This window comes from Aphelocoma coerulescens, chromosome 3 (genome assembly GCF_041296385.1).
Source record: "Aphelocoma coerulescens isolate FSJ_1873_10779 chromosome 3, UR_Acoe_1.0, whole genome shotgun sequence".
NCBI lineage: Eukaryota > Metazoa > Chordata > Aves > Passeriformes > Corvidae > Aphelocoma > Aphelocoma coerulescens.
In genome coordinates this window covers 1,641,931-1,664,752 of record NC_091016.1, presented here as the reverse complement: position 1 = coordinate 1,664,752, position 22,822 = coordinate 1,641,931, and the positions used below count along the sequence as shown (strand labels likewise).

The following is a 22,822-nucleotide window of genomic DNA, read 5'->3' as shown; positions in this document are numbered from 1 at the left end:
GCTTGTTTGGAGAGTGTGTAGGTGTGGGTGTAAATCCCAAGCCTTAGAAATAGTATGTGATTTTAAAAAAGAGAAGGGAGAGTAGGGGGAAAAGAAAGAGGCTATAGTCTACAAAAAACACAGAAGTACAGGGAAAGAACCTGGGACAGGCATGAGGTTTAATGAAGCTTTAATGAGTCACCGCTACTAGCAGGAATGTGCACTGCTAATTTGTGTGAACGTGTGATCTGGCAGTGACACAGCCTCCCCTCTGTGTGCTCCCAGTCCTTGTGCTCCTCTGGTACATCTGCCTGCTCTAGGCTCTGGTCCTGCCCACTCTCCTGCGGGGATGGCAGAGGAACATTCCCCACCATGTTCCCCACCATGGTACAAATGATCGATGTAATCTAATAACTAATGTAAGCTGTGTTGCCATAAGGATGCTGGGAAAGGAAATCAACTTTTAAAGTAAAGGTTTGCTGAGAAAATGTTTAGCAAAGAGCTTTCTCTGTTGACACAGCCCATACTTTGAAAATGGAGAATGATGGTTAAAGAAAAACTGGAGTAGAACAAGAATTAAAAATAAGCCCTGAAGTTAGTGGTTACTGTGCCATGTGCACACTATTGCCAAAGAACTTCAAACTTGATGACAAAGCTGTATATAAGCTTGTGTGATGAAATCTGATGCTGGAAAAACACAGCTTGGTTTTCATTTATAGTTTAAAGCCTGTAATCTGTCCAGTTTCATAAAGATCCTGACAAAGTTGAGCCAAGTTTCGGAAGTCTTTGTTGAGTTATAGTTTCCAATGGAAACTATACAAGAAGGATAAGCTTTAATGCCAAAGCAGACAAAAATTGCAATTTTGACTGTGTTTTACGTTAAGTTTGGGAGTTAAAGTCTAAACTCAAAGTAAAATAAAACCTGCAGACTTCCGACCAACAAAGGAAAAACTTAAATAGACCCGTGGCTTTTTGTTTTGTTTTGTTTTTTTAACTATCCCTAGTCTGTCTGTGTGGGTGTGGTTTTATTTATTTACCACATTGCCATAAATGACAATGGAATACAGATTCTGCTCTGCCTTTTGTTTTTCTGTTAACACAAACATCTGGAAACTCATCTTGTGTAATAAATGGGCCTTAGAAAGTAGGTTTTGCTCTGCAGGCTCTCTTTAGGGAATGGTTATATTAATGCTGGCTCTGCTTTAGAGGGGGAAGTCAGCTGGATTTGTGTTTTCCTGTTGCAGATGTTGTGCTGGAGAAGGCCATGCATAAGTGCATTCTGAAGCCGTTGAAGGGTCACATTGAAGCGATGTTGAAAGAGTTTCATACCACGGATGGTTCCTGGAAACAGCTGAAGGAAAACCTGCAGCTGGTGCGGCAGAGGAATCCTCAGGAACTGGGCGTGTTTGTTCCCACACCAGACTTTGTGGACGTTGAAAAGATTAAAGTCAAGTTCATGACTATGCAGAAGATGTATTCACCTGAAAAGAAAGTCATGCTGCTGCTGAGAGTTTGCAAATTGATTTACACTGTTATGGAGAATAACTCAGGTACGGTGCTTCCTGCAGTTCAGGCTCACTGGTATTTCATACCTGGTGTTGTCTTTTAGAGGAATCAGACCATCTCATTCTGCAGACAGGTCTCCTGCTGAAGCTCTCGTAGCCTCTCCTTGTCCTTTCGAGAGGAATTCTTCCTCTCTACTTCTTTCCCGCTCTCTCTGATCTATCTGGCCACACATCTTAAAAACTCGTCATGGGTGGAGTGGGAGCTTCAGACAAAGTGAATTAGAGAAGCCCTCCCATGGAGTCACAAGATGCAGGAAGGACCCTCTTGCTCTCTAAACTCCTTTTCAGAGAGGAGCGTGGGTGCAGCTGGAGTCAGTCTTAGCCCAGACTTTGTCAATGGTTTAAAGCCAAGGAATTATAGAGGTATGATTGAACCTTTGTACAACTTTGTCCTACAGGATTAAGGATGGCAAACCAGATATAGTTAAATAAAAATAAATTATTTATTATGCTAAATGATCAGACAAAAAAGATCTTAATCTGAATAATTTACTACACAGCATAGAAGTAAAAACTACTAGTATAGCCTAGTGTAGTATAATGCACTGTATCAAAGCAATTATAATAAAGCAGTTATATTAAAGCTAGCAAAAAACCCCAAAGCAATTTCTGAGTAGAGATTGATGTTACTTCTGGAGACCAGCGACCTGGGGGGGGCAAATCTCTTTTGCTCAGCCTCCAGGAGTGGCTGTGAGGGGTGTTCCCACCCAAGGGAGGAGTCTTCACACACACTCCAGGAAGGGATATGTTCGAAGATCCTGCCGTTTGAAAGTGGGACTGGACTTGCAGAGTACAAAGCGATTGCTTGTCAGTCAGATGTCTCCATGCCAGCTGTGTCAGCTTAACGTTTTCACATAAGGATACTTTACCCTATCTGCCACATCTTTGCCTCAGCTGTCAGGATGTTTAACTTTGGGGTTGATGAATCAGACTGGGTTTAGCATAATTCAACACCAAAAGCAGTGTGACACCACTTCTTAGTTCACCACTGATAGCGTTGAAAAACGGGGCATTGTTCCAGGCAGAGCATCCTACAGATGTGAAGCAGCTGAAAAAGAGCAGCTTTCCTTAACTCTGTAAGCTTTTGAAATTGCCTGGCAGAAAGGCTGTCCTGTGAGCCTTGAATTTAACACTGATTCTAAATGAGTATTTTTCTGCAAATTGTAATAGAGGCAACACCCTATATTTAGCTATAGGGTTTCAATAGCATGTATGCAATATGACAACTGCAAAAGTTCTTTCTTAATGGGTGGAGAAAAGCAGCCTCTAATCCAATATTTTTGGCTTGCTGTGCCACCGAAGATTCTCGTTTGGACACTTTTTGTCATGCTTTTGGAACAGAAATTACATCTGTTTCTGCACTGTAGCAAGAATCCAAAAGTGCCTTTGAAACCTGAATACTGAAATGGCACTACAGACCAGTCAAGACCTGCTGAGCAGTCAGTGTTCCAAAATGCTGTGCTGGATGGTGTGAATTTATATGCGCAACTCTGACATTCTCTCTTGCACTGCTGTGGAATTCACGAGCTAGGGTGTAGCAGAGCTGTGGCAGTGGGAGATTTTTTCCCCCTAAGTGAGTATAAGCTGCTGCAGGTGCTTGGCAGTTGTCTTTCTAAGGAAGCATTGCATGTGCAGCTGGGTCTGGTGCAGATCAAGACACCTACTTTCTTTGGAGATCTGAGATGAATGGTGAAAGCTCGTGGCTGTTAAGGCCCCCCAGGTACTTTTACAAGATTTAGGACTGAGCTCCTGCCCAGCTTCCTATTGCATTTCAAAATTCTGCATTTTAAAAATGGATATAGGAATCTTGGCCTGAAGTTCTGTAAACTCCTCTCACCATACTGTGTTACTGCATTGAGTAAGGTGTTTCCAACATGCAGAAGGAAAATACTGAGAGGCTGCTGCTGGTTAAGTGCTGCACTGGGAGACTTGGACTAAGATGCTGCAAATGCTCATTGGACTGTCTTGTTTTGTCATGTAAAGTTTGTTTAAGGTGTCATTGAGCCAGCAGCTGTTTGAGTATCTGCTTTGCCACGTGCTCCCAGCCAGGTAAGTGTGTTAGCCTGGGGCGTGTGCCTCATCTGGTGTCACTTGAGTTTCACCAGAGTTGCAAGTTGGCTCCTGCTCTGGGCAATTCTGAGCGACCATCGCATCAGTTCTGCACTAAACACCGTTTAGCCAGACCCAGAGATTTGGCCACATAGTGACTTCTGAACAGAAAATCAAAATGCAGGAAAAGTGCCAGGACCACGGACAGGCCCAGGTACAGCACAGTCTTTGTGGGTCACTGTCAATCCAGGCCCTTAGAGTCTCTCCTCATCTTTCTTGTAGGCTCCCTTCAGGCACAGGAGCCCTTGCTCACTGGTGTTTTTGACTATTCTCTGTCAAGGAAATGAGTTGAATTTCCTTGTCAAATCTAATAGGCTTTTATACTCGGGCTTCTCTGCTGTGGGATTCATACTCAGAGACTGGTGTTTGTGTCTGGACACTTCCAGAAGGTGGATGTTATCCCTGGATGTATAAAGAAAACGCCTATCCATCATCTCTTAGGCAATGAGACTGTGCAGGTGACTGGCATGGCAGCCTTTCCACCAGTTCACCGGTTGAGCTGGTGCCAAGGTGAGCCCAGTCTCTAAATTTCCCTTGCATGCCTCAAGGCGTGCATCGTAAGATTCGTGCTTGTTGGAAGGACAGGATTGAGCCGGTCTCCCGTGCAGTGAGTGTCAGGCGACGTTCTCTTTGCTGCACATTGGTGACTCCAGGGGGTTCTGGAGTAATACAGACATGCTAGCTAGAGAAGGCACAAAAGAGTGCTTTCCTTTCAAACACGGGAACTGGTGAAAAAGTGTGGTTTGTCTCTCACTGCCTGCATTCCCTTCAACCCAGGGAGGCTGTATGGAGCTGATGACTTCCTGCCTGTGTTGACATATGTGCTAGCCCAGTGTGATATGCTGGAGCTGGATACTGAAATTGAATACATGATGGAGCTGCTGGATCCATCCTTGCTGCATGGAGAAGGTAATCAATTTTTTTACTTGTTTGTGTGATTCCAGAGTACAAATCTCACACTCAGTTGTTGCTTTATTGCCACTAAGGGCGGTTGCTTTGACATCGATGAACACGGGTAGATTGTCTTTTACTTTGTTTAAGCAGCTATTTATTTCATCCACCTCTGAAGCTTGGGAAGAAAACAAAACACTGTTAGATAATTGTTTAGAATAAAGCTGGTGTTCCAAGAATAGAGGAATAAACACGTGGGAGTAAAGGAGCGACAGGAGTCATTTAAGGAATCGGCTTTCCTCAGCACGAGTGCACCCAGCCACAGGCACCACTGTATCATATGGAGCACATGCAACCACTGAATGCCTCTGAGCTGAGAACACATCCTCCAGCGTTTTGCAGGCCAAAGAGCTGTTTTCCTTTTGTGTGTAAATACTTTGGCCATAGAATACAGGGACTTTCTGTATATCCGTGTGTGTGTCTGGGTGCCTCTCTGGATGTATTTATACATCTCAAAGTAAACTGTCTGTACCTGTGACTGAGACCACTCTGAGACGTTCTTCCCTTGCTGTCCTTCACAGGAGGGTATTACTTGACAAGCGCTTATGGAGCACTTTCACTGATCAAGAACTTCCAGGAAGAACAAGCCGCCCAACTGCTCAGCTCAGAGGCCAGAGATACTCTCCGGCAGTGGCACAAGAGGAGGACAACGAACAGGACAATACCTTCAGTTGATGATTTTCAGGTAGATCTTAGGGCTGAAATAGAAAATGGGATGTTTGTGTTGTTGGAAATTGCCGTTTGAGAGGTAGGATTCGTGGCAAATTCCCTTGGGGCCACAGGTGAAGTGAATCAGTGCTGAGATTAGGGCTGGCAAATTGCCTCCGTTTTGAAGTCTGCACTTTTTATCAAACAGTTTCATTATGCTGGTCTGAAGAAAACACTGAATAATAGAGCTTTCTTTTCTTTCCCTTTTCAATCCTGTAGAGTGAGGACAAACTGAATTGTATCATAGATTCAGCTTTTTTGTACGCTTACTGTTCAAAAGATCAAATCCAGATTTCCAGTGGTATAAATCAGCACAACTCCCCAGTAGCCAGTGGTGACATAAAGCAGGTGGCAGGGAGGAGAGATGGGAGAAATGTTCCCCAACAGTTTTGAAGTTTAAGCAGGCAGAGTTCTGTAATATGGATGTCCTCATGTTTGTTTGTGTTTTGTTTTGTCCCCTGCATTTTGTTCTGCTCTTCCAGAGCAGGGCAGTGCCTTCAACTGGAGAATAACAACAGTCGTTCTTACTTCATCTTCTAAAACCAGGCCTGCGTCTCTTTCATCTGCTTTGGACTGACTGTTCAGATGCAGCCATTTGTGGGCTGAAAGAAGGAGGATGTTGGAATTGAGAAGGAAGGATTTACTCCTTGGTGTTCAGTCCTCTACAGTTAGGAAGAGGAGAAGCGATTACGAGCAATTCCAGTGCCTGGCCAGTGCCCAAAGCCTGTCCATCTCCCTGGGATCCACGTTCTGTTCTGCTGACCTGTAGTTAGGTGTCATATTCAAGCAGCTGGAGTCTTTGTTCTTTCTGGCAAAACCCTGCACTTCACATAGGAGCATCCAGCACCTTGTATTTCTGCTGGGTGACAAAATGACAGAAGATTGACAGAATCACAGAATGAACTAGGTTGGAAAAGACCTTTGAGATCATCAAGTCCAACCTATGACCTAACACCTCCTTGTCAACCAGACCATGGCACCGAGTGCTTTTTTTAAACACATTCAGGGACAGTGACTCCATCCCCTCCCTGGGCAGACGATTCCAGTGCCCAGTCACTCTCTCAGTGAAGAATTTTTTCCTGATGTCTAACCTAAACTTCCCCTGGCACAGCTTAAGACTGTGTCCTCTCATTCTGTCAGTGGTTGGCCGAGAGAAGAGACCGACCCCCACCCCCCACCCCCCCGGCTACAACCTCCTTTCAGGGATTTGTAGAGTGATAAGGTCTCCCCTGAGCCTCAATTTTTCCAGGCTGAACAACCCCAGCTCCCTTGGCCGTTCTTCAGAGGGCTTGTGTTCCAGGCCCTTCACCAGCCTTGTTGGCCTCCTCTGGACACATTTGAGCATCTCAACATCCTTCCTAAACTGAGGGGCCCAGAACTGGACACAGCACTCGAGGTGCGGCCTCACCAGGGCCGAGTACAGGGGAAGAGTGACGTCCCTGGTCCTGCTGGCCACGCCATTCCTGATACAGGCCAGGTGCCATTGGCCTTCTTGGCCACCTGGGCACACTGCTGGCAGATTCCTTCTGCAGGATCTTGTATGAAGTTCCATCTTCTCTTTCTCTGCAAATGAACTTGGTCCAGGCTCAACGTTCGGTTGGATGCAGGAAGGTGCAGGGGGCAGGGAAGAAGAGCTGTCACTGGGTGTGTCCAGTGCTTCTCCTGCTGTTGCCTCTTTCAAAAGAACCTCGAATCAGTCGATCCCACCACTCCCAGGATGTGCTTGGCACAAATGCAAGCATTTTGCTGTCTGCTCAGAATGCCAGTTTTCTCTCTTCTCTCTCTGAGTCTTGCAGTCCTGAAATGGAGCACCTTCCCTACAGCCAGCATGGAACACACCTGTAGCTCCAGTCATCTTTGTCCCAGGGAAGCAGAGTGTGGTCATGGCATTTCTGTGCTGCAGTCTCACAGCCTTGCCAGCTTTTGGGCCCTGGAGGCTCTTTCTGCCTTCCCCACATGGAAGGAAAAGCAAAAACCCCTGTATTCTGAGGATGATTAAATACAGCTTTCTGATACTGTGGAAATAATTTTGATACTTAGACTATGAGTTACGGGCGTTTGTAAAAAGCTTCAGCCTTTCCTTCCAGCAATCCTATCCATCTGAAAGCATGTGCATTTCAAAACAGGTCTTAAAAATTAAAACTAGTGTGTTCTGCCTTTTCTAGGAATGTTTTTTTCCTACAAGTTCTTCAAACCAGGTAACAAAAATGGATTAGTACTATTCAGTTGGGTTCAGTCTGGATTTTTAAAATCCTGTTGCAGAGCTTCAGTGTTTCAGTCTGCCTGGTATCAAGAAATACTTTATTAGACAAGAGTGCTCTTTGGAACTTCAGTCAGTGGAACGTTCTTCTCAGTCCTAGCTTCTAACAGCTTGTTTCTGTGAAATGTGAACTTCTACCATTGGGATTTAGCATGCTTAGTTTATTCAGCAGATGAATCGTACGTAGGTACCAGCTCAGTCAATAAACAACTCTTTTTCACTGTAATTTTTTCCACCTCCTTGAATCTTACTGCAGTTAATCTTTAATTCCAGCTAATTTTTCTTTTAAAACAAGCAAACAAACGAACAGAAAGCAGGCAAAACTGCATTTCCCTGTGGGGCATAGTTAGAATGTATCCGTGTTATCAGAGTTGGAGGTGTGTGTCAGTTTCTACAGGAGAAAAGATCCAGCTTTTGCCTCAAGATCACACGGATTTACTCAAATGGTGCAGAGCAAATTTTCTTTCTGAATCCCTCTAGAAAAAGTGAAATGCTGTCCTGTGAAGCTGGGTTAGGCCAGGCTTAGACACCAGGCTGCAGCTCACGGGCTGGCTGTAATGTACAGGAATCACCAGGGTGTGCTTCACAGCTGGAGCAGGGAGAGGCTTGCTTTTTGTTGCTGACTTTTCAGAGGATGAAGGTTTTTCGAGTTCCTGATGTCTGCTTTCTTGCTCCACAGAACTACCTTCGTGTTGCATTCCAGGAAGTTACCAGTGGCTGTACGGGAAAGACTTTGCTAGTAAGGCCGTATATCACTACCGAAGACGTATGTCAGCTTTGTGCTGAGAAGTTTAAAGTGGCAAATCCGGAAGAATACAGCCTGTTTCTTTTTGTTGATGACACCTGGCAACAACTGACAGAGGACACCTACCCTCAGAAAATCAAGGCGGAGTTGCACAGCCGTCCGCAGCCCCAGGTCTTTCACTTTGTCTACAAGCGCATTAACAGTGACCCATACGGGGCCGTCTTCCAGAACAGCAACGACTCAGCTTCTTAAAACCAGCAACTTGTCATTTTAATGTCTGTTCCTTGTTAATTGTTACAAACATCTTCCTTGGGAGCTAAAACATGTCTTAAACCATAAGTGCCTGGTAAAACACACGCTGACATTTCTGGCAATGCTTACAAAGCTCAGGCACACTGTGCACATGACCTGCTATGCAGAATATTCCACCAGCATGTCTGAGGAGACAGCCCACGAGGCTGCATTTCTTGTACTACGGGCTCTTTTGCAGCATATGGCCCCTCACAGGTCTTTGCTGTAGTGTGCCAAAACCGATTTCCTTACACTTGGCGTTTCCACAGACGTCACTCTGATTTGAATCCGTGTGCAAGACGAGCGTTTCTGTGAACTGGCCGGGGTGAGCTCAGTTCTGCCAGCAGGAGTTTGACAAGGCTGTCCGATGCAGGGCATCAGTTCACTCAGCATTACCTGGATGATTGCATCCTTTTCTAATTTTTTTTGATTACAGAAAATCATCATGTTTATATATATATATAAAATAGATATTTTATAGCAGTTGCAGGTAAACTGTCAGGGTTGGTTTTGGAAATATTTTTTTAACTATAAAGTATTCTATAATTATGCATGTGATTTTTAACATTTAATATACAAGAATAAATCTCTTGCTGGTTTTAGAGTATTGCCTTAAAAGTCTGTGTGGTTTCTCTTCTTTCCCTCTTCCAGGAGAGTTCTTAGGAAACTTGTGTTATCGGTAAGAAGGTTGTAACATCGGAACTACTGATTTCAGTGCCTCTACCTGAACTTGATGTATTGTTATCTGTATTATTGCTTATGTGCATTGTTTTAGACAGAACCAGGGGGCTGGAAGAGCAAATGGAAGGAAAAAGTTGTAGAGAACGGACCAAGAAAGGATGTAGAGAACCTAATCTAGGATTGAAATCCATCAGTCTGCTGCTTCAGGCTCCTGGCAGGAGGTGGTGAAGGAGGTCGGTAAGGAAGTTCCACGTAAGCAGAAGTGTAGGTTTGCAGAGGGGTTTGGCAGCACCTATCCCATGGACTGTTTGTGTCAGCAGAGGATTAAAGATGCCAGGAATGTGAAGGAGAGCACTGTTCTGTACAGTTTGTGTCCAGCATCCAGGTGTTTCTTGGCCTGCAGAAGATGCTGCAGCATTTCACGGCGCTGCGTCCCTCGGTGGCGAGAGGAAAAAGCGAGTCCTGCGTGTGCCGAGATCGGCCGGTGTTGAACGCACGTGTTCCATGGGTTTGTCCCAGGCAGACGAGGGCGTGGGGGACCCTCTGCACCCCAGCCAGGGCAGGGAGGGCTGAGAGGGCTGGGGGGGTTCTCCCCAGCCCACTGGGAGCGGTGTGACACGAGGCAGGTGCCTGCAAAGGGGCGTTGCACTCATGGGGATGGGCCCATGGTGTCAGTTTGCTGTGTACCTCACACCCCGGTGTCTGTGTCTCACTTTGTAAAGGGTGAGTGTTGCACAGAACCATACGTTGTGATACTGGGTGTTAATTTGGGATGTTGTGTGCTGTGGGTTTTGGGGGATGCCTTTTGTTTTGAATGGTTCACACAGGAAAGTTGCATGTATGGGTGGCTCTGATCTGCTGGGTTTTGTGCTGTTTGTCCTACTACAAGCTCTGAGCAAAGGAGGGACGTGGCAGCTCTCTCACCGAGCTGGCATCCTTGGCCTGAGCAGTCGTGGAAGCAGCTGGCAGGCTTCTTGCCTGCTGAACCACTTCTTGTGGCATTAAGGCTGACATCCAGGGCTAAGGAAAATTCCTCCCTTTTCGTATGACAGTGGCACTGACAGGAGAGAGAAGCACTGGGGCAGAGTACGGAGAAATTCGGAATTTCAGGTGTGGCTTAACAGCTCAGGGTGCAAAAAAGGGGGTTTTGTGTGCCCAAATTGCCTTGAGACGGCTTTGCTGTCTGTTCTCTGCAATTGTGCCTTCTGAACACGAGAGCGTTTTACTCGTGGTGCCGTGCGCAGCAGTTCCCACGGTGCCGGCCGGGAAACAGACGATGCTGAAAATTGAAGGGATTTGGACGCGTAAAAACGAGCTGTTCGTTCTTCTCCGGTGCGAGGGGTTTGATGTTGGTTGGCAGCAAAGTTTCCTGGTTGTCTTCTACTCTTGCTCATTCTCAAAGTCAGTGTAGGATTTCCAAAGAACCTGCAACAGAGAAACCTCTCCTCGTGTTTGTTCCGGGCACACGGAGATACCGGGAGGGGAAGAGAAGGGGTAAAGGCGAGATTTCCCTGAGAGAAGGTTCGGAGATCGGGGTGCGTTCACTGGCGCCACGGGCTGGGATTAGGGCTGAGCGGCACCAACCCCGGTGCGCATCATCCCCTCGGCTTTCCCCTCCTGTTCCAGCAGGGGATTCATGGCCCTGCCGAGAGACAGATGTTAATTAGTGAGTGCCGGGCCGAGCCGTGCCAGCAGCAGGTTCTGTTCGAGCCGGTGCTTTACTGGCACGTTCATCAGCCACACTCTCTAATTAAAGTCCTGGCGTTTGTTCCTGATTTTCTTTCACTCTTGCATCCAACTTTCCAGCTCTTTTCTTCTCTCTGTCCAGTGTGTCTTTTGTGTTGCTTTCTTGTCCTGTGTGCTCCCCATGCCATTGCCTTTCACTGCCTCACTCTCTCTTGTTTTTCTTTTAAGAAATAAATACTCACTCTTTATTTAATAAACACCGCAGAGAGGAGAGGGGGGAGAAATGTTCCCTTACAGCTGTGAAGTTGAAGCAGACAGCAGAGTTCCGTGATAGGGATGTCCTGGTGTTCTTTTAAGAAATCCACACTGACCTTTATTGAATAAATTCTGCTCAATCCCTCTCCCTGTTCTGTCTCTGTCTCCCTCGCCGCCCGCATCTTTCTCTTTCCTTCTTTCTTGCTCTCCTTTTTCCTTTGTGCTGCAGTGTGACTGTATTTCTTTGTCCCTCTCACTGTCCTTTTGCCTGTCCCTGTCTGCATCAGCTGCTCGGTCCCTCTCCCTCATGGTGCCCTTCTCTTGAGAGCCCCCTGTCCTGCTGCCCATCCCTCTCTTTCCCCATCCCTCTGCTGCACCTTCCCCGTGTTTCCAGCCAAGAAACACCCCCTTTTTGGGGGATGTATGCATGGAAATGGCTTTATTAAAGTGCCGTTCTGCTTTTTTTATGAAAGTTTGTCCCGTTTTGTGCCTTCTTTGGGGGTGAGGAAAAAAGGCTGGGGGCAGGGGTGGAGACTCGGGGGCTCTGAATGTCACTTGGGGCACCCCAATGTCCCTGGGAGAGCCACGATGCAGTGGAGGAGCAGGTGAGTGGGGAATGAGGGGGGCCATTGCTGGGTGCCCTCCCCCAGAGGGGCCCAAAACTGCCAGAAAATCCACCGGGAGGGATGTGTGTATGACAGTGTGGAATCCCCAAACCTGTCAAGTTCTTTGTTTTGACATCTATAGACAAAGGCGATGGATTTAGATGTAGATTCATTTTGAAATAAGCCAGCCCTCTCGGTCTACTCTGTTGCATATAGGAATATAAGAAGCTGGGACTAGAGATGAGCAAGTTTTGAGCATAACGAGGCGGCGTTTTTCTGTAGGAAGGGAAGAAGCGAGTGCCTGGCGCCAGGAGCCGAGAGGCTCGGGCTGCAGGAGCTGCAGAGCGCCCTGAGCCGGCTTTTGCCTCTGCTCTGTCCGTGCCCCGCAGCGCGGCCCGGCCCCGGGCTGAGCTGGGCGGCGCTGCTGCCGCCTGGTGGCGAGAGCGCGGCACTGCCGGCCCCGGCACGGCGCCCCGGCGCTGCTGCCGCCCGGGGCCGGGGGAGCCGAGAGGGCGGCGGCCTCGGTGGCTGCCGAGCGTGGCAAGGGCAAGGAGCGAGCGGGGCCGCGTCTGGCAGCGGAGGGGAGGGGCGAAGGACGGTTCGGAGCGCCAAGGGACACGGGCGTGCATGAGCGGGGCCAGAGCGCTGCAAAGGAGCGGGCGCCGTGCGGGGCGGTGACCGCGACGAATGACAGCGCGGGGGGCGGCCCGGCGGGGCCGGTTTTGCCGGGCAGCAGAGGCGCGGTCGCAGCGCGAGCCGGGGCGGGGAGCACCGGGCGAGCACGGTCGGAATAGAGCCGCCCGCGTGCCGCTCTCAAGGGGGCGGCTCGGAAAGGAAGGCGCAGTTCGGCGCTTTCGGGACGGCGTAAGTGGCGTTTTTATTCGAACCTGCCAGGACCTTGCAGAGGGTGGGTGACACTTCCGCCACACTCAAGATGGCGGAGGCACTAGGGCCCTGGGAGAGGTGTCCCTGCCGCTGCCTGCCGCCGGTCGCGCGGCCGTCGCCCGCCTCCGGCGCCGGTGACCCCACCACCCGTGTCCTCGCACCGGGAGGCACCGCAGAAAACCGCGGAGAAAGCGCGGGGTCGGCGTCGGAGTCCGGGCAGGATTCAGGCAGCTGGATAGACAGAAGCCCTTGTGAGGGGCGGGGGCCTTGTGCGTACCACACTAAAGATGGCGGCTCGACCGGAAGTGGCTTCTGCCAGCACCCAAGATGGCGACTAAGGGCGGAAGTTACGTCGCCGACACACTAAAGATGGCGTCTCAACCGGACGTGGCTTGTGCCAGCACCCAAGATGGCGTCGAAGGGCGGAAGTTACATCACGCCACACTAAAGATGGGTGTCGCTTACGCTGTTTTGACCTTCTCAATATGGCGGCAAGGAAGGCCCCCTCTAGCTGCGTCTATTCGACTGCCTGAGCGCGACGCCGACGCCAACCCAGCGCTTTATGCGCAGTTTTCTGAGGCGTTTTCCGCTATGCGGACACCGACTGTGGGGTCAGCGGCGCCTGGGGTAGGCGGGAGCATTCAGGCAGCCGAATAGACGGAGCGGGGTCCTCCACCGCCGCCATCTTGAGAAGGTCGTATAGCCAGTTACACGATCGCCATATTGGTGTGGTACCGGTAACTTCCGTCCTTTGTCGACGGCTGCGGCAATGGCGGGGAGTCCGGGGAGCAGCGCGGCCGGGCCGGGGGAACCGGGGCGGGTGCTCCGGGCTCGGAGGTGAGCGGGCAACGGCGACAGCCCCCAGCGGACGGTGGGGGCCGCGGAGGATCGGTATTCAGGCCCAGGGATGGGTGTTTGCGACAGGGAGGGTGTCCCGGCACAGGGATGGGTGTTTGGCACAGGGGGGATGTCCCGGGACAGGGATGGGTTCCTGGGCGATCTAATGATATTGTATAACGATCGTACAAGGAGAACTATGTAAAAAATCCTCCCTTGTTACCCTTCTCCCAGCCCCGCTGTGTTTTCAGGATCCTGGGGGCAGAGTTTGGGTCTGGACAAGGCTCTCGGGCACAGGGTGGGATTCTTGGGGTGCAGGACCAGGATGTGGACTCGATGCTCCCTGCGGGTCCCTTCCAGCCCAGGGAATGCTGCGATCCTGTGCCTCTGGGGGTGAAATAAAGGGGATCGGTGGGGTTTTTGCCCGCTGTGTTCACGGCCCCGCCGGCTCCGGGCGGGTTAAAGGCGCAGCTGCCCCAAGACAGCGGGACCGGCCGGGGCTGCTCGCTCCCGGTGCTGCCGCCTTGTGGGGAGAGCCCGGCACTGCAGCCCGGAACGGCGCTGGACACGGGATCGGCGTGGAACAGCAGCCCAGGGAATGCTGAGGCGTCCCAGGGAATGCTGAGGCGTCCCATGGAAGGCTGAGGCGTCCCCTGCCCGGGGCACTCGGCAGCAAATCCCTGATGTTGAGCGGAAAAAGGAAAGTTCTGGGTTAGTGGGAGGAGGTTTCTGGAATGGAGTTGGGACAGGTGCTGATCCACGCAAGGAATCACGGGGTGGTTTGGCTTGGAAGAGGCACCAAGATCATTTACACTCTGTTTGTTGTCCGATTCCACAGCAAAGAACATCCAGAACTGGCACCTCACCCTCACGGACAGCAGGAATGTCTTGCATAGCTCTTGGAATGGGAAGGGCCGTTGGGAGCTCTGGCAGGAGCAGGTAAGAAGAGAAATGGGATCATTCCGGCTGCTGCTGGAGGTGGTTTTCTGCTTTCAGGCTGTTCTTCTGACTGATCCTTTCACAGCACTGTTCTAGGGCACATTTGAGGGTAATTCCAGGAATTTCAAACCAGATGAAAACTGGTGGGAAAAAAATGTGAACCTGATCCATTTCTGGTAGTTCCAAGCTTCTCGCACAACACCGTTCCAGGGGAAAGCTGATGAAAGGGTGAAGATGCAGAGGAGCAAGTGCTGTAAACCCCCCTGGCACTCTGACAGAGCAGACCTTGCAGTACTCCCAGCAGATCTCTTGGAGAAACTGTGGGATCACAGGGTTTTCCAGGAAAGCAAAAGGAGGGCAGAGATGAGGGAATAGGCTTCCAGTTATTCCTTTAGCTGAAAGCCTGGGGGAATTGATAGGGGACACAAGAACTGTTTGTGTAGGAAAATGGGAGTTTGGGGGCTGAATCTGAGTTTCTCTCTGGGGCATTTTTGAGGGAAAAGCTGAGGTGTTCAGGGGAGAGAATGCACATTTTTGGGGTGGAAAAATTTTAATCAATATTGTAGAGGAAGTAAAATGTTGGGGGTAAAAGTGGATGCAATCTGGAGGGGACAGAAGGAATATTTTGAAGGCAAAATGGGGAACTCAGTAGTGGAGAGAGGGGGAACATTTTGGAGGCAACACTTGACAAACTCTCTGGGGTGGAGAACGAAGACATTGAGGGAAAAATGAGGTGGTGAGCAGTGGGCACGTAGGGAAGGTTGTGGGGGTAAATCTTGAGAAAAGCCCCGTGGTATTCAAGAAATCCTTGGAAGCAGGACTGAGGAATTCAGCGGTGGAAAAGCAGGGGAATTTTGCGGGGGTAAAACTTTAAAAGATCTAAGAGTTGAGAGTGAGTGTTTTTAGGTGAAAAGGATGTCTTGTTGAAGTTGGGCATCTGGATTGTGGCATTTATGGATCAGAGGGTGTGTTTCCAGAAAGTAGAAGATAAAGAAGACTCCCAAAGCCTCGGTAGCTGTGTTAAGAAATCCCTGCCAGGGAAGAAAGGTACCTAAACCTCCTAGAAGTAGGGACTAATTAGCATGGGAAGGGAAAAACCCAGCCCAGTGGGAGAGAGCAGGCCGGGTAAGGGAAGAGAAGGATGCCCTTAAGAAGAAGCAGGGAAGGGGAATTTCTCAGTTTGCTAAAATGTATCAAAAAGTTTGGAATCTGGGTCTGTGTGGAGGCCGGGATTTTCTCGGCCGTATGCAGAGCCCAGCACTAGGAATAAAGTAATTCCAGGCCAAAAATACAACGCCAAAAATGCAGTAGCAGAGAGTTCTGTTGTCCCGAAGACTTGGGGGATATTTGGCAAAAATTTCTGGGGGCCCAGGCTGGACCGAGCTTTGCACACTCCCCGGATTCACGGGATCGGGGATTCCAGCGTGCCCTGCACGGGTTTTTCAGGGAAGTCCCAAATCCGTGTGAGCACGAAGCAGAATCCCCTGGGAGCTGAAGGCAACGGGATATTTCTTGGGAATTTTGAAGGATTAGGTGGGTCCTCAGTGTTAGGTTGGAATGAACGCAAATTGTCCGGGAGTTGCTGGTTTAGGGATGGCCAGGTCTGGATTTGGATTTGTGGGCACCGAGCGTTCCTTGTGTCAGCTTTAGGTCTGGGTTGGTGGGAATTGTCGGAGAAAAGAGAAGGGAATTGCAATGCAGAGCTCCATTCCTGGAGAAAGGATCAGGATGGGAGAGGAAAGGCTGTGGAGCTGCTGGGAGCTCCTGGAGACCAAAAGGATCTGAGGTCCGGAGGCAAAAGCTGTGGAACAAAGGCTGAAAAGGGTGCGGGGTGGGGCGGGAGGGGGAGGAGGGCACCGCGGGGGGTGGGGGGAAAGAGGGAAAGGATCCCTGCTCCGGGAATCCAGCAGGGACCAGGAGAGGATCATTTTCCATCCACTGCTCTCAGTGGAATCCTAATAAGGAAGGTCGAAGGAAAGTGATTTGTTTGTTCTTAGGTTTGGAATGAAAGGTGTTCTTCCAGAGGGGAATATTCACCTGTTAAAATTCTGTTGGATCCAGGAAAAGAGGGAGGCAGCAGCTGGGGAATGAACGGGTGGATTTTTGGTGGATACAGGCAAAGGCATGGGCAGGGGCACTTAGGTAAAATACACTTCATGGGGTACCCCCAGGAAAAGCTCCAGCTGCCCACTTTTCCAAGCTCTGACATTCCAGAGGAGTAAGCAGTGGTCAGCACATCGCTCTCTAGAATTCCTTGGATGGCCAGTGCTTTGTTGGGAAGAGGTGACATTTGGAAAGGAACAAATCCAGGGATATAATTCCTGATAGTGAGGCCCTGGTTTTGCTATCCTTCCAGCACCCGAACGCAACAGAGGGAATCCTGGAGGAGGAGGTGGAAAACGCTGTCGCTCCGTTGGTGGAATTCCTGGGAAATGGAAAGCAGCAGAAGCAGCAAGAACAGAGTTGGAAGCAGGCTCCAGCCGGGTAAGGCAGCCACCAAATCCTTTGGAATTAGAACTGGGCAGGGGTGGGAAGAATTAATTCTTACATTCCCATGGATTCCTGAGCAGGATTCCGGCAGGGAAGACTGCAGGGATCAGCCTGGGGACTGTTCCCGGCTGGGGGCAGCGAGGCTTGGAATTGGCTGGAGGGAAGAAAGAGGGATCCTTTGAGCACAAGGATCAGCTGTGAAATGTGGAGATGGCATCAGACAATTCCCTGGGAGGGTTCGGTTCCTGGGCCAAATGGATCTCCTGCCTTGTGAAGGAGCTCAGAGATCTGGGAAGAGCCCAACGAGCGCAGGGAATGGACTGGCAGATAAAACTGCTGGGGAATGGTGGGGAAAAGCATCCGAACAGGGGGCCTCGTTTTGTACAGGAATGGTACAAAAAATTGTCCGAAAGAGCAGGAATCCAATGGGATTTACATGTTCCTTGGAGACCACAATCCAGTGGGAAGTCTGAGAGATGATAACAAAACCTAAAAAGGCAAATGAGCCCAATCTGCCCAAAGCCTCCAATGGCCACATTCCCTGGGATTGCTGAGGAATTCAGCCGAGCTCCAAGCAGAAGGTGAGCCCCTATGGAATCCTTTCTGGGAGACCCTATCCAGCTGGGACTCTTCCTGGAGAAGGCCATGGGATATGGGTTATCCCAGGTCCAGAGAATATGTCATTTCCTTGTGAAAAACACTTGGATCACTGCATCACTTATTGTTTTAGGCTCACCAGTCACCCGGGCTATCCAAGTCCATCCTCCCCAGCAGGGAGAGCGGGAGCATGTCCGGACATGGAGAATTTCTGGGAGAGCCCGGGAGAAGGAAGAAGGCTCCAGCTTCACAGATCTGTGTCATAACCCATCCTGTCGGCCGCTCCTGTTTAAACCTGGTGGATTGGGCCTCTTGGATTCAACCTGAGCAGCGCTAATTGCTGGGAATGAAGCAGCCTTTGGTACTTCTTTTCCACGAAACCTCTCCATCCTGCCCTTCTATCCTGTTGCAAACAGGGGAAAAACCTGAAACTCTGGTTTTTTCCCCCTCACTCCTTTTCACTTTGCCTCCTCTTTTCTTGCAGGCTTTGGGCTATCCAGGCTTGGATGTGGATTAGGCAGAGCACCCTGTAAGCTCAGCTCCAGGTGGGATTGCAGCGGTGTTGGAAGCACCAGGGATTCTCCCAAGGTTTGGTGTGAGGAGCTGCATCTTGGGAGGGGCTGGGATTTTGTGCACTTCTGGGTTTTTTTTTTCCTGTTTGCCTTTTGGGCCGGCTCAGAGAAAAAGCTGAAAACCGAAGAAGCTGAGGGGGGTTCCCAAATTCCTTTCCAGCCCTTCAGAGGAGGCACAAAGCCACGTGCAGCTGAGGAAAGGGATGTGAGGAGAATGGCAATAATGGAGCCTCGGGACTCTGCACTTCCTTCTTTTCACGTGTTTGGAGGTGCAGGAAATGCCAAACCCCACAGGAATTCTGTGTCTGTAACATTGGGTGCAACCTCTTGAAACCCAAGTGCTGAGAGTGGGGTTTTCCCAAGGGTAAATCCCGATGTGACATGGCACAGCTTCAGTGAGGATTTCCAGGCTTGACTGCACAGCTTTTGGGAAAGCTCAGGAGCCAAACAATATCAGATTTCTATGGGATTTGGATCAAACGTGGCGTTTAAATGTGGGACAGCTCAGCTCCCCGGGTGGGAAAGTGCTTGGAGTAGCCAGGCGGAGCCGTTTTTGAGAATTCCAAGCATTGTGTCCTTACGCTCCTTAATACAGCGTTTAAATAATTGATACAGAATGGAGACAGTATCAGGGGGATTTGTTAGAGTGGCAGGGATGCTTTTTCACCTGGCAGTGTGTCGGGATAGTCAAGACTCCTTATGTCAGAATTAATTGGTCTTCCTTCTTTTCCCTTTTGTTCTTTCTAGATTGTGGCTGAGTGGGGAGAATATTTGGGATAAAGAAACGAAATGCCCGAGGGAAGTTTCGTGTTCCTGTGGGGCTGCTTTAGGTACGTGCAGGTTCTGAGCTGCACCGCGACTTGAGGCTCCCACAGAAGCCTTCCGAAGCTGGAAGGGCTGGGAAAGAGAATTCCAGGAGAGGTGTGGGAAGCGCTTTCTGCCAGGTCTGGGCAGCGTTTAGCCGGCTTTAGTTAAGTTCCTTTTGCACAGGTTTCGTGTTGCTTTGATGGTGAAGTCACCAAACCCTGAAGTTTGCTAAATTACCCCTGAAAAGCTTTAATGAACCAATGCTGAGGGAACTGGGGATTGGATATCTGGGATCTTATGGCCCTTTGAGGCCATGTTGGGTTTACCCCCTGATTTTGGTGCCAAGGGAAACTCCCAAGTTAAGAATAATCCAAATATGAAGCACTTCTCACAAAACTCAGCTTTGCAAACCTTTATTTGGGCTAAAAAATAAGAGATGGGAATGCCCCTGGCAGAAAAGCAGCTGTGAGGCCCAGCAGGCTTCAAATGCCTGTCAGCAGGAGCTCCAGGAGAAATGGCTGCTGGCTCCGGGCATCCTGGGCTTCCCAGGCAGGTTTTGTACTGGATTGCAAGGCAGTTTTCCTGCCTCTGGGGGGTGGCACCTGCATCCCACTGGAAAGGGAAAAATGTGGAGAGAGCGCCAAGCGGGAAGGCGGTTGCTGATGTGTGTCCTTGGATTGCAGTTCCTCCCGGTGGGTCTGTGCTGCTGGAAGTACAAAGGAGATCAGTCCTGGAGTACGTGTGGGTTCGCCGGTGGGGCTTGGGAGAGACGCTGGACGTGAAATTCCAGGGATGTTCCCCTTGCTGGAGTGAGAAGCAGTGGAAGCAGTTTGCTGTCTGCTTCTTCATCCCCTTCACCTCGGTCCCCTGGGGCTCCAGGTAATCCCCTCTCACCTTTGCTTTTCCAAGGGTCTCTAAATGAGGGCTTGAGCTTTGGTGTTGCTCCCTTTTACAGGGAAGATCTGTTCCAGGAAAGGTCTCCTGGTCTGGACTGATGGCGTTGCAGGAAGAGCAGGAAACCCCACAGCTCCTGTGGCTCCCTCATCTGATTTGGCTGCAGGCCGCAAGGCTCATTCCCAAGTGTCATCCCCTGGCTCCGTGACTCGGTGAGGTTGTGTTCCCCCAAAGGCCAGGGGCCGCTTTGTGTTGCAGTTCACGAAAGTCCAGCTCGGTGGTGCTGGGTTTGGTTTTTGTGTGCCATGAAGGCACTAAAACTTCCCCTCCTTCACTGGCACAGCCCTGGAGTGGGAGCAGATTCCCCTTATCCCGGAGTTATCCCGCTCCTGCCCTGGATCCCTGTGGTGCCGTGTGTTCTCCAAGCTCACAGCACTGCTGGCTCTAAACAAGAAAAACAATCCCTGTTCCTTCTCTTCTCCGTCCTTGATGTTCCCAGGCCCTGCATCTCCCTGGCTATTCCCTGTGTGAGTCTTCATCTGCATCCGACCTTATCCTGATCAAATAAGGGCCTGAGACGTGTTTAGCAGCAAATGCATTCCTGTAAAGAAAGCCAAGTGCAAAGAGCATCCAGATGCAGGGAAGTCTTTAGAAAAGCACTCCGGACGTGCAAATGAGGGATATGTCTTCCTGCATCTCCCGTTGTTTTTCTCTGTCAGGTTTTGGAGGGGTTTCTCTCTGTGATTTCCTGTGATCCAGGTGCGTCCCTTCTTTTGTCCAAATCCAGTGCCAGAGGATTGAACAGCTGACGAGGGGGGTCTGGGATGAAGACGGTTCCGCTAAAATGAGGGAAACAATGCTGGAAGAGAAATGAGCATCTTTTTAATGCTTGGAATAAAAGCGCTGGAGAAGGGCACTTTTTATTTGATATGGTGTCATTCTCCTTTTTTTTCCATGGATAATACTCTGCGGTGAGCAATCAGAGCAGAAATATGAAATGCAGGAGTCTTGCATTCCACAGTGGGATTAACTTCGCTTTTCTGCTCTCTTTCAGGACAGGAGCAACCACTGAACTCGTCCTATCTTTGGCACCAAGAGCTTTGGATGTTGGAGCAGCCAAAGCCAGCTTGGGCCCCCCTTGTCCTGCCCGTGGTGTGGATGAGTGACAGGCTCCTCTTCTCCTCTGTGCTGGGATGAACTGCCTAGGGAATGCTATTTCTGACAGCCCGGTCCTAGCCATGGCTGCTGGAAAAAGGCACAGGTGAAGAGGCAACCTGCCAGAGTTCCTTGGGGATGATGGAATTGTGGTGTTTGGCTGTGCCCGGAGGGGCAGGTTGGGCATTATTTGTGTGTCTGAGGACTGGTTTGGGTGTCGGGGAGCCCAGGGAGCTGAGCTCTCAGTGCATTCCCAGCTCTCCCAGGGGTGGGAGCTGGTGCAGGGCTGGGTGACAGCCTCTGGTTGGGCTCGGGGCAGGCACTGGCCCCGGCACAGACACGGGGTGGTTTGGGGACGCTTGGGGAGCAATGGGAGGAAAATGAGGGATGGTGCTGGGCAGAGCGATCAGCCTGTGCTCGTGTCAGTGCAGCTGTGCAGGGCACTGGGATCTGGGTAAAACTCCAGCTCTCCTGGTGTTCAGGGATGCAAGGTCTGAGGGACTGGATTTACCTGGGGCTTTCCAGGCCAGCAGGAACAAGAGGAAATGTGGTGCCAGAGCTGCGTCTGTGTGTGTCTGTCTGCCTGCGAGAAGAGTGCGTGTGTGGAATGCTTCTAACCTTGTGGGTGTGAGTTTTGCCTTTCAGGCTTTTCAGCTACTTTTTAAACTTAGAGTAAAAACAACCCAGCTCTGCTGTCTGGGGTTTTTTTCCCTCCCAGCTGGGTTTTTTTATCTGGGCCCCGGCCGCTCTGTGAGGTGACGTTCATCGCCAGGGGTTGGGTGCTGACCGTGCCGGGGCTGGGCATTTGTCAGGCGCGATGATTTTGGGGCTCCCGGGAACCGCCTTCCCATGGGGTGCTCTCGAGACGAGAGCGAGGGTGGGTTTGTGTGGAAGCTGAAGGAGGTGGGTGGTGGATGAGTGTTTTGTTCTCTGTCTGCTGCTGTTGTTTTGGGTTTCCTGGACCAATAAGATGTCATACATTTTCCAGAAAGAGAACAATTGTTAGGTTGTACTGCGATGGGGTTGGCTTGTGTTGCTCTGGATTCGTGTTTGCCGCTGCACTTGCACGTATTGCTCTGGATGTCACTTGGACTTTGACCAGTGTGCAGATGGATTGGATTTGTACTTGTGCTTGTGTACATTGTTGTTTCCACTTGCTTTGCTGAAGTGTAACTAAAAAACCCTCATTCAATAAAGTTGAAGAAACCCTAATAAAGATACCCCCCCTCCCCCCTTTGGTTGCTCTCTTCCTTTGGTGTGCTTTAGTAATTTTTTTGCCATATTTCTTGCTTTGCTGCTCTGCTTTGCTTTACTTTTTAGTCTGTTCCTCACTTGACTTTTTCCAACTCTTTCTCTTTTTCTCACTGTTTAACTCTTTCTGGATGTCTCTGTCACTCTAGTTCTCAGTTGCTCTTTTTCTCTAATTCTCTTTTAAACTCCATTTCTTTTTCTCTCAAACCCGATTCTTCTCTTTCTCTATTCCTTTTTCTCTCTATTTTTCTTTCTTTCTTTCTCTCTGACTTGCTTTCTGCCTTGCTTTCTTTCTGCCTTTCCCTTTCTCTGACTTTCTCTCTTTCTCTCTCTGACTTTCTCTCTTTCTCTGACTTTGACTTTCGAACTACCTTTCTCACCTTCCCTCCTTTGTTCATTTTTACCTTTCTACCTTAGTTTGTTTCTGTAGCAGCTTGGAAAAAAAACAGAGACCATTCTTTCTTCAGGCACAATCTGCCCCAGGCTTTGTGTTGCTATTTTGGGCAAGTTTGAAGAGAGTTTTGGGAATGGGCACAGGGCAAGACCAAACAGATCCATGC

The 22,822-nt window shown here is 49.8% G+C and overlaps 1 protein-coding gene across 6 annotated transcripts in view; it reads left to right on the top strand.

Annotated features, from left to right (window-relative positions):
• RIN2 (Ras and Rab interactor 2) overlaps positions 1 to 9,337 on the top strand; it is a 64,070-nt gene extending 54,733 nt beyond the window's left edge. For all 6 annotated transcript variants that reach the window (XM_069008747.1, XM_069008751.1, XM_069008746.1 and 3 more), the window contains 4 exons: positions 1,224 to 1,529; positions 4,431 to 4,562; positions 5,126 to 5,289; positions 8,252 to 9,337. In XM_069008747.1, coding sequence (XP_068864848.1) covers positions 1,224 to 1,529; positions 4,431 to 4,562; positions 5,126 to 5,289; positions 8,252 to 8,569 — 920 coding nt within the window. In that variant the 3' untranslated portion in view covers positions 8,570 to 9,337. The remainder of the gene's footprint in view (positions 1 to 1,223; positions 1,530 to 4,430; positions 4,563 to 5,125; positions 5,290 to 8,251) is intronic.
• Positions 9,338 to 22,822: the final 13,485 nt, after the last annotated feature.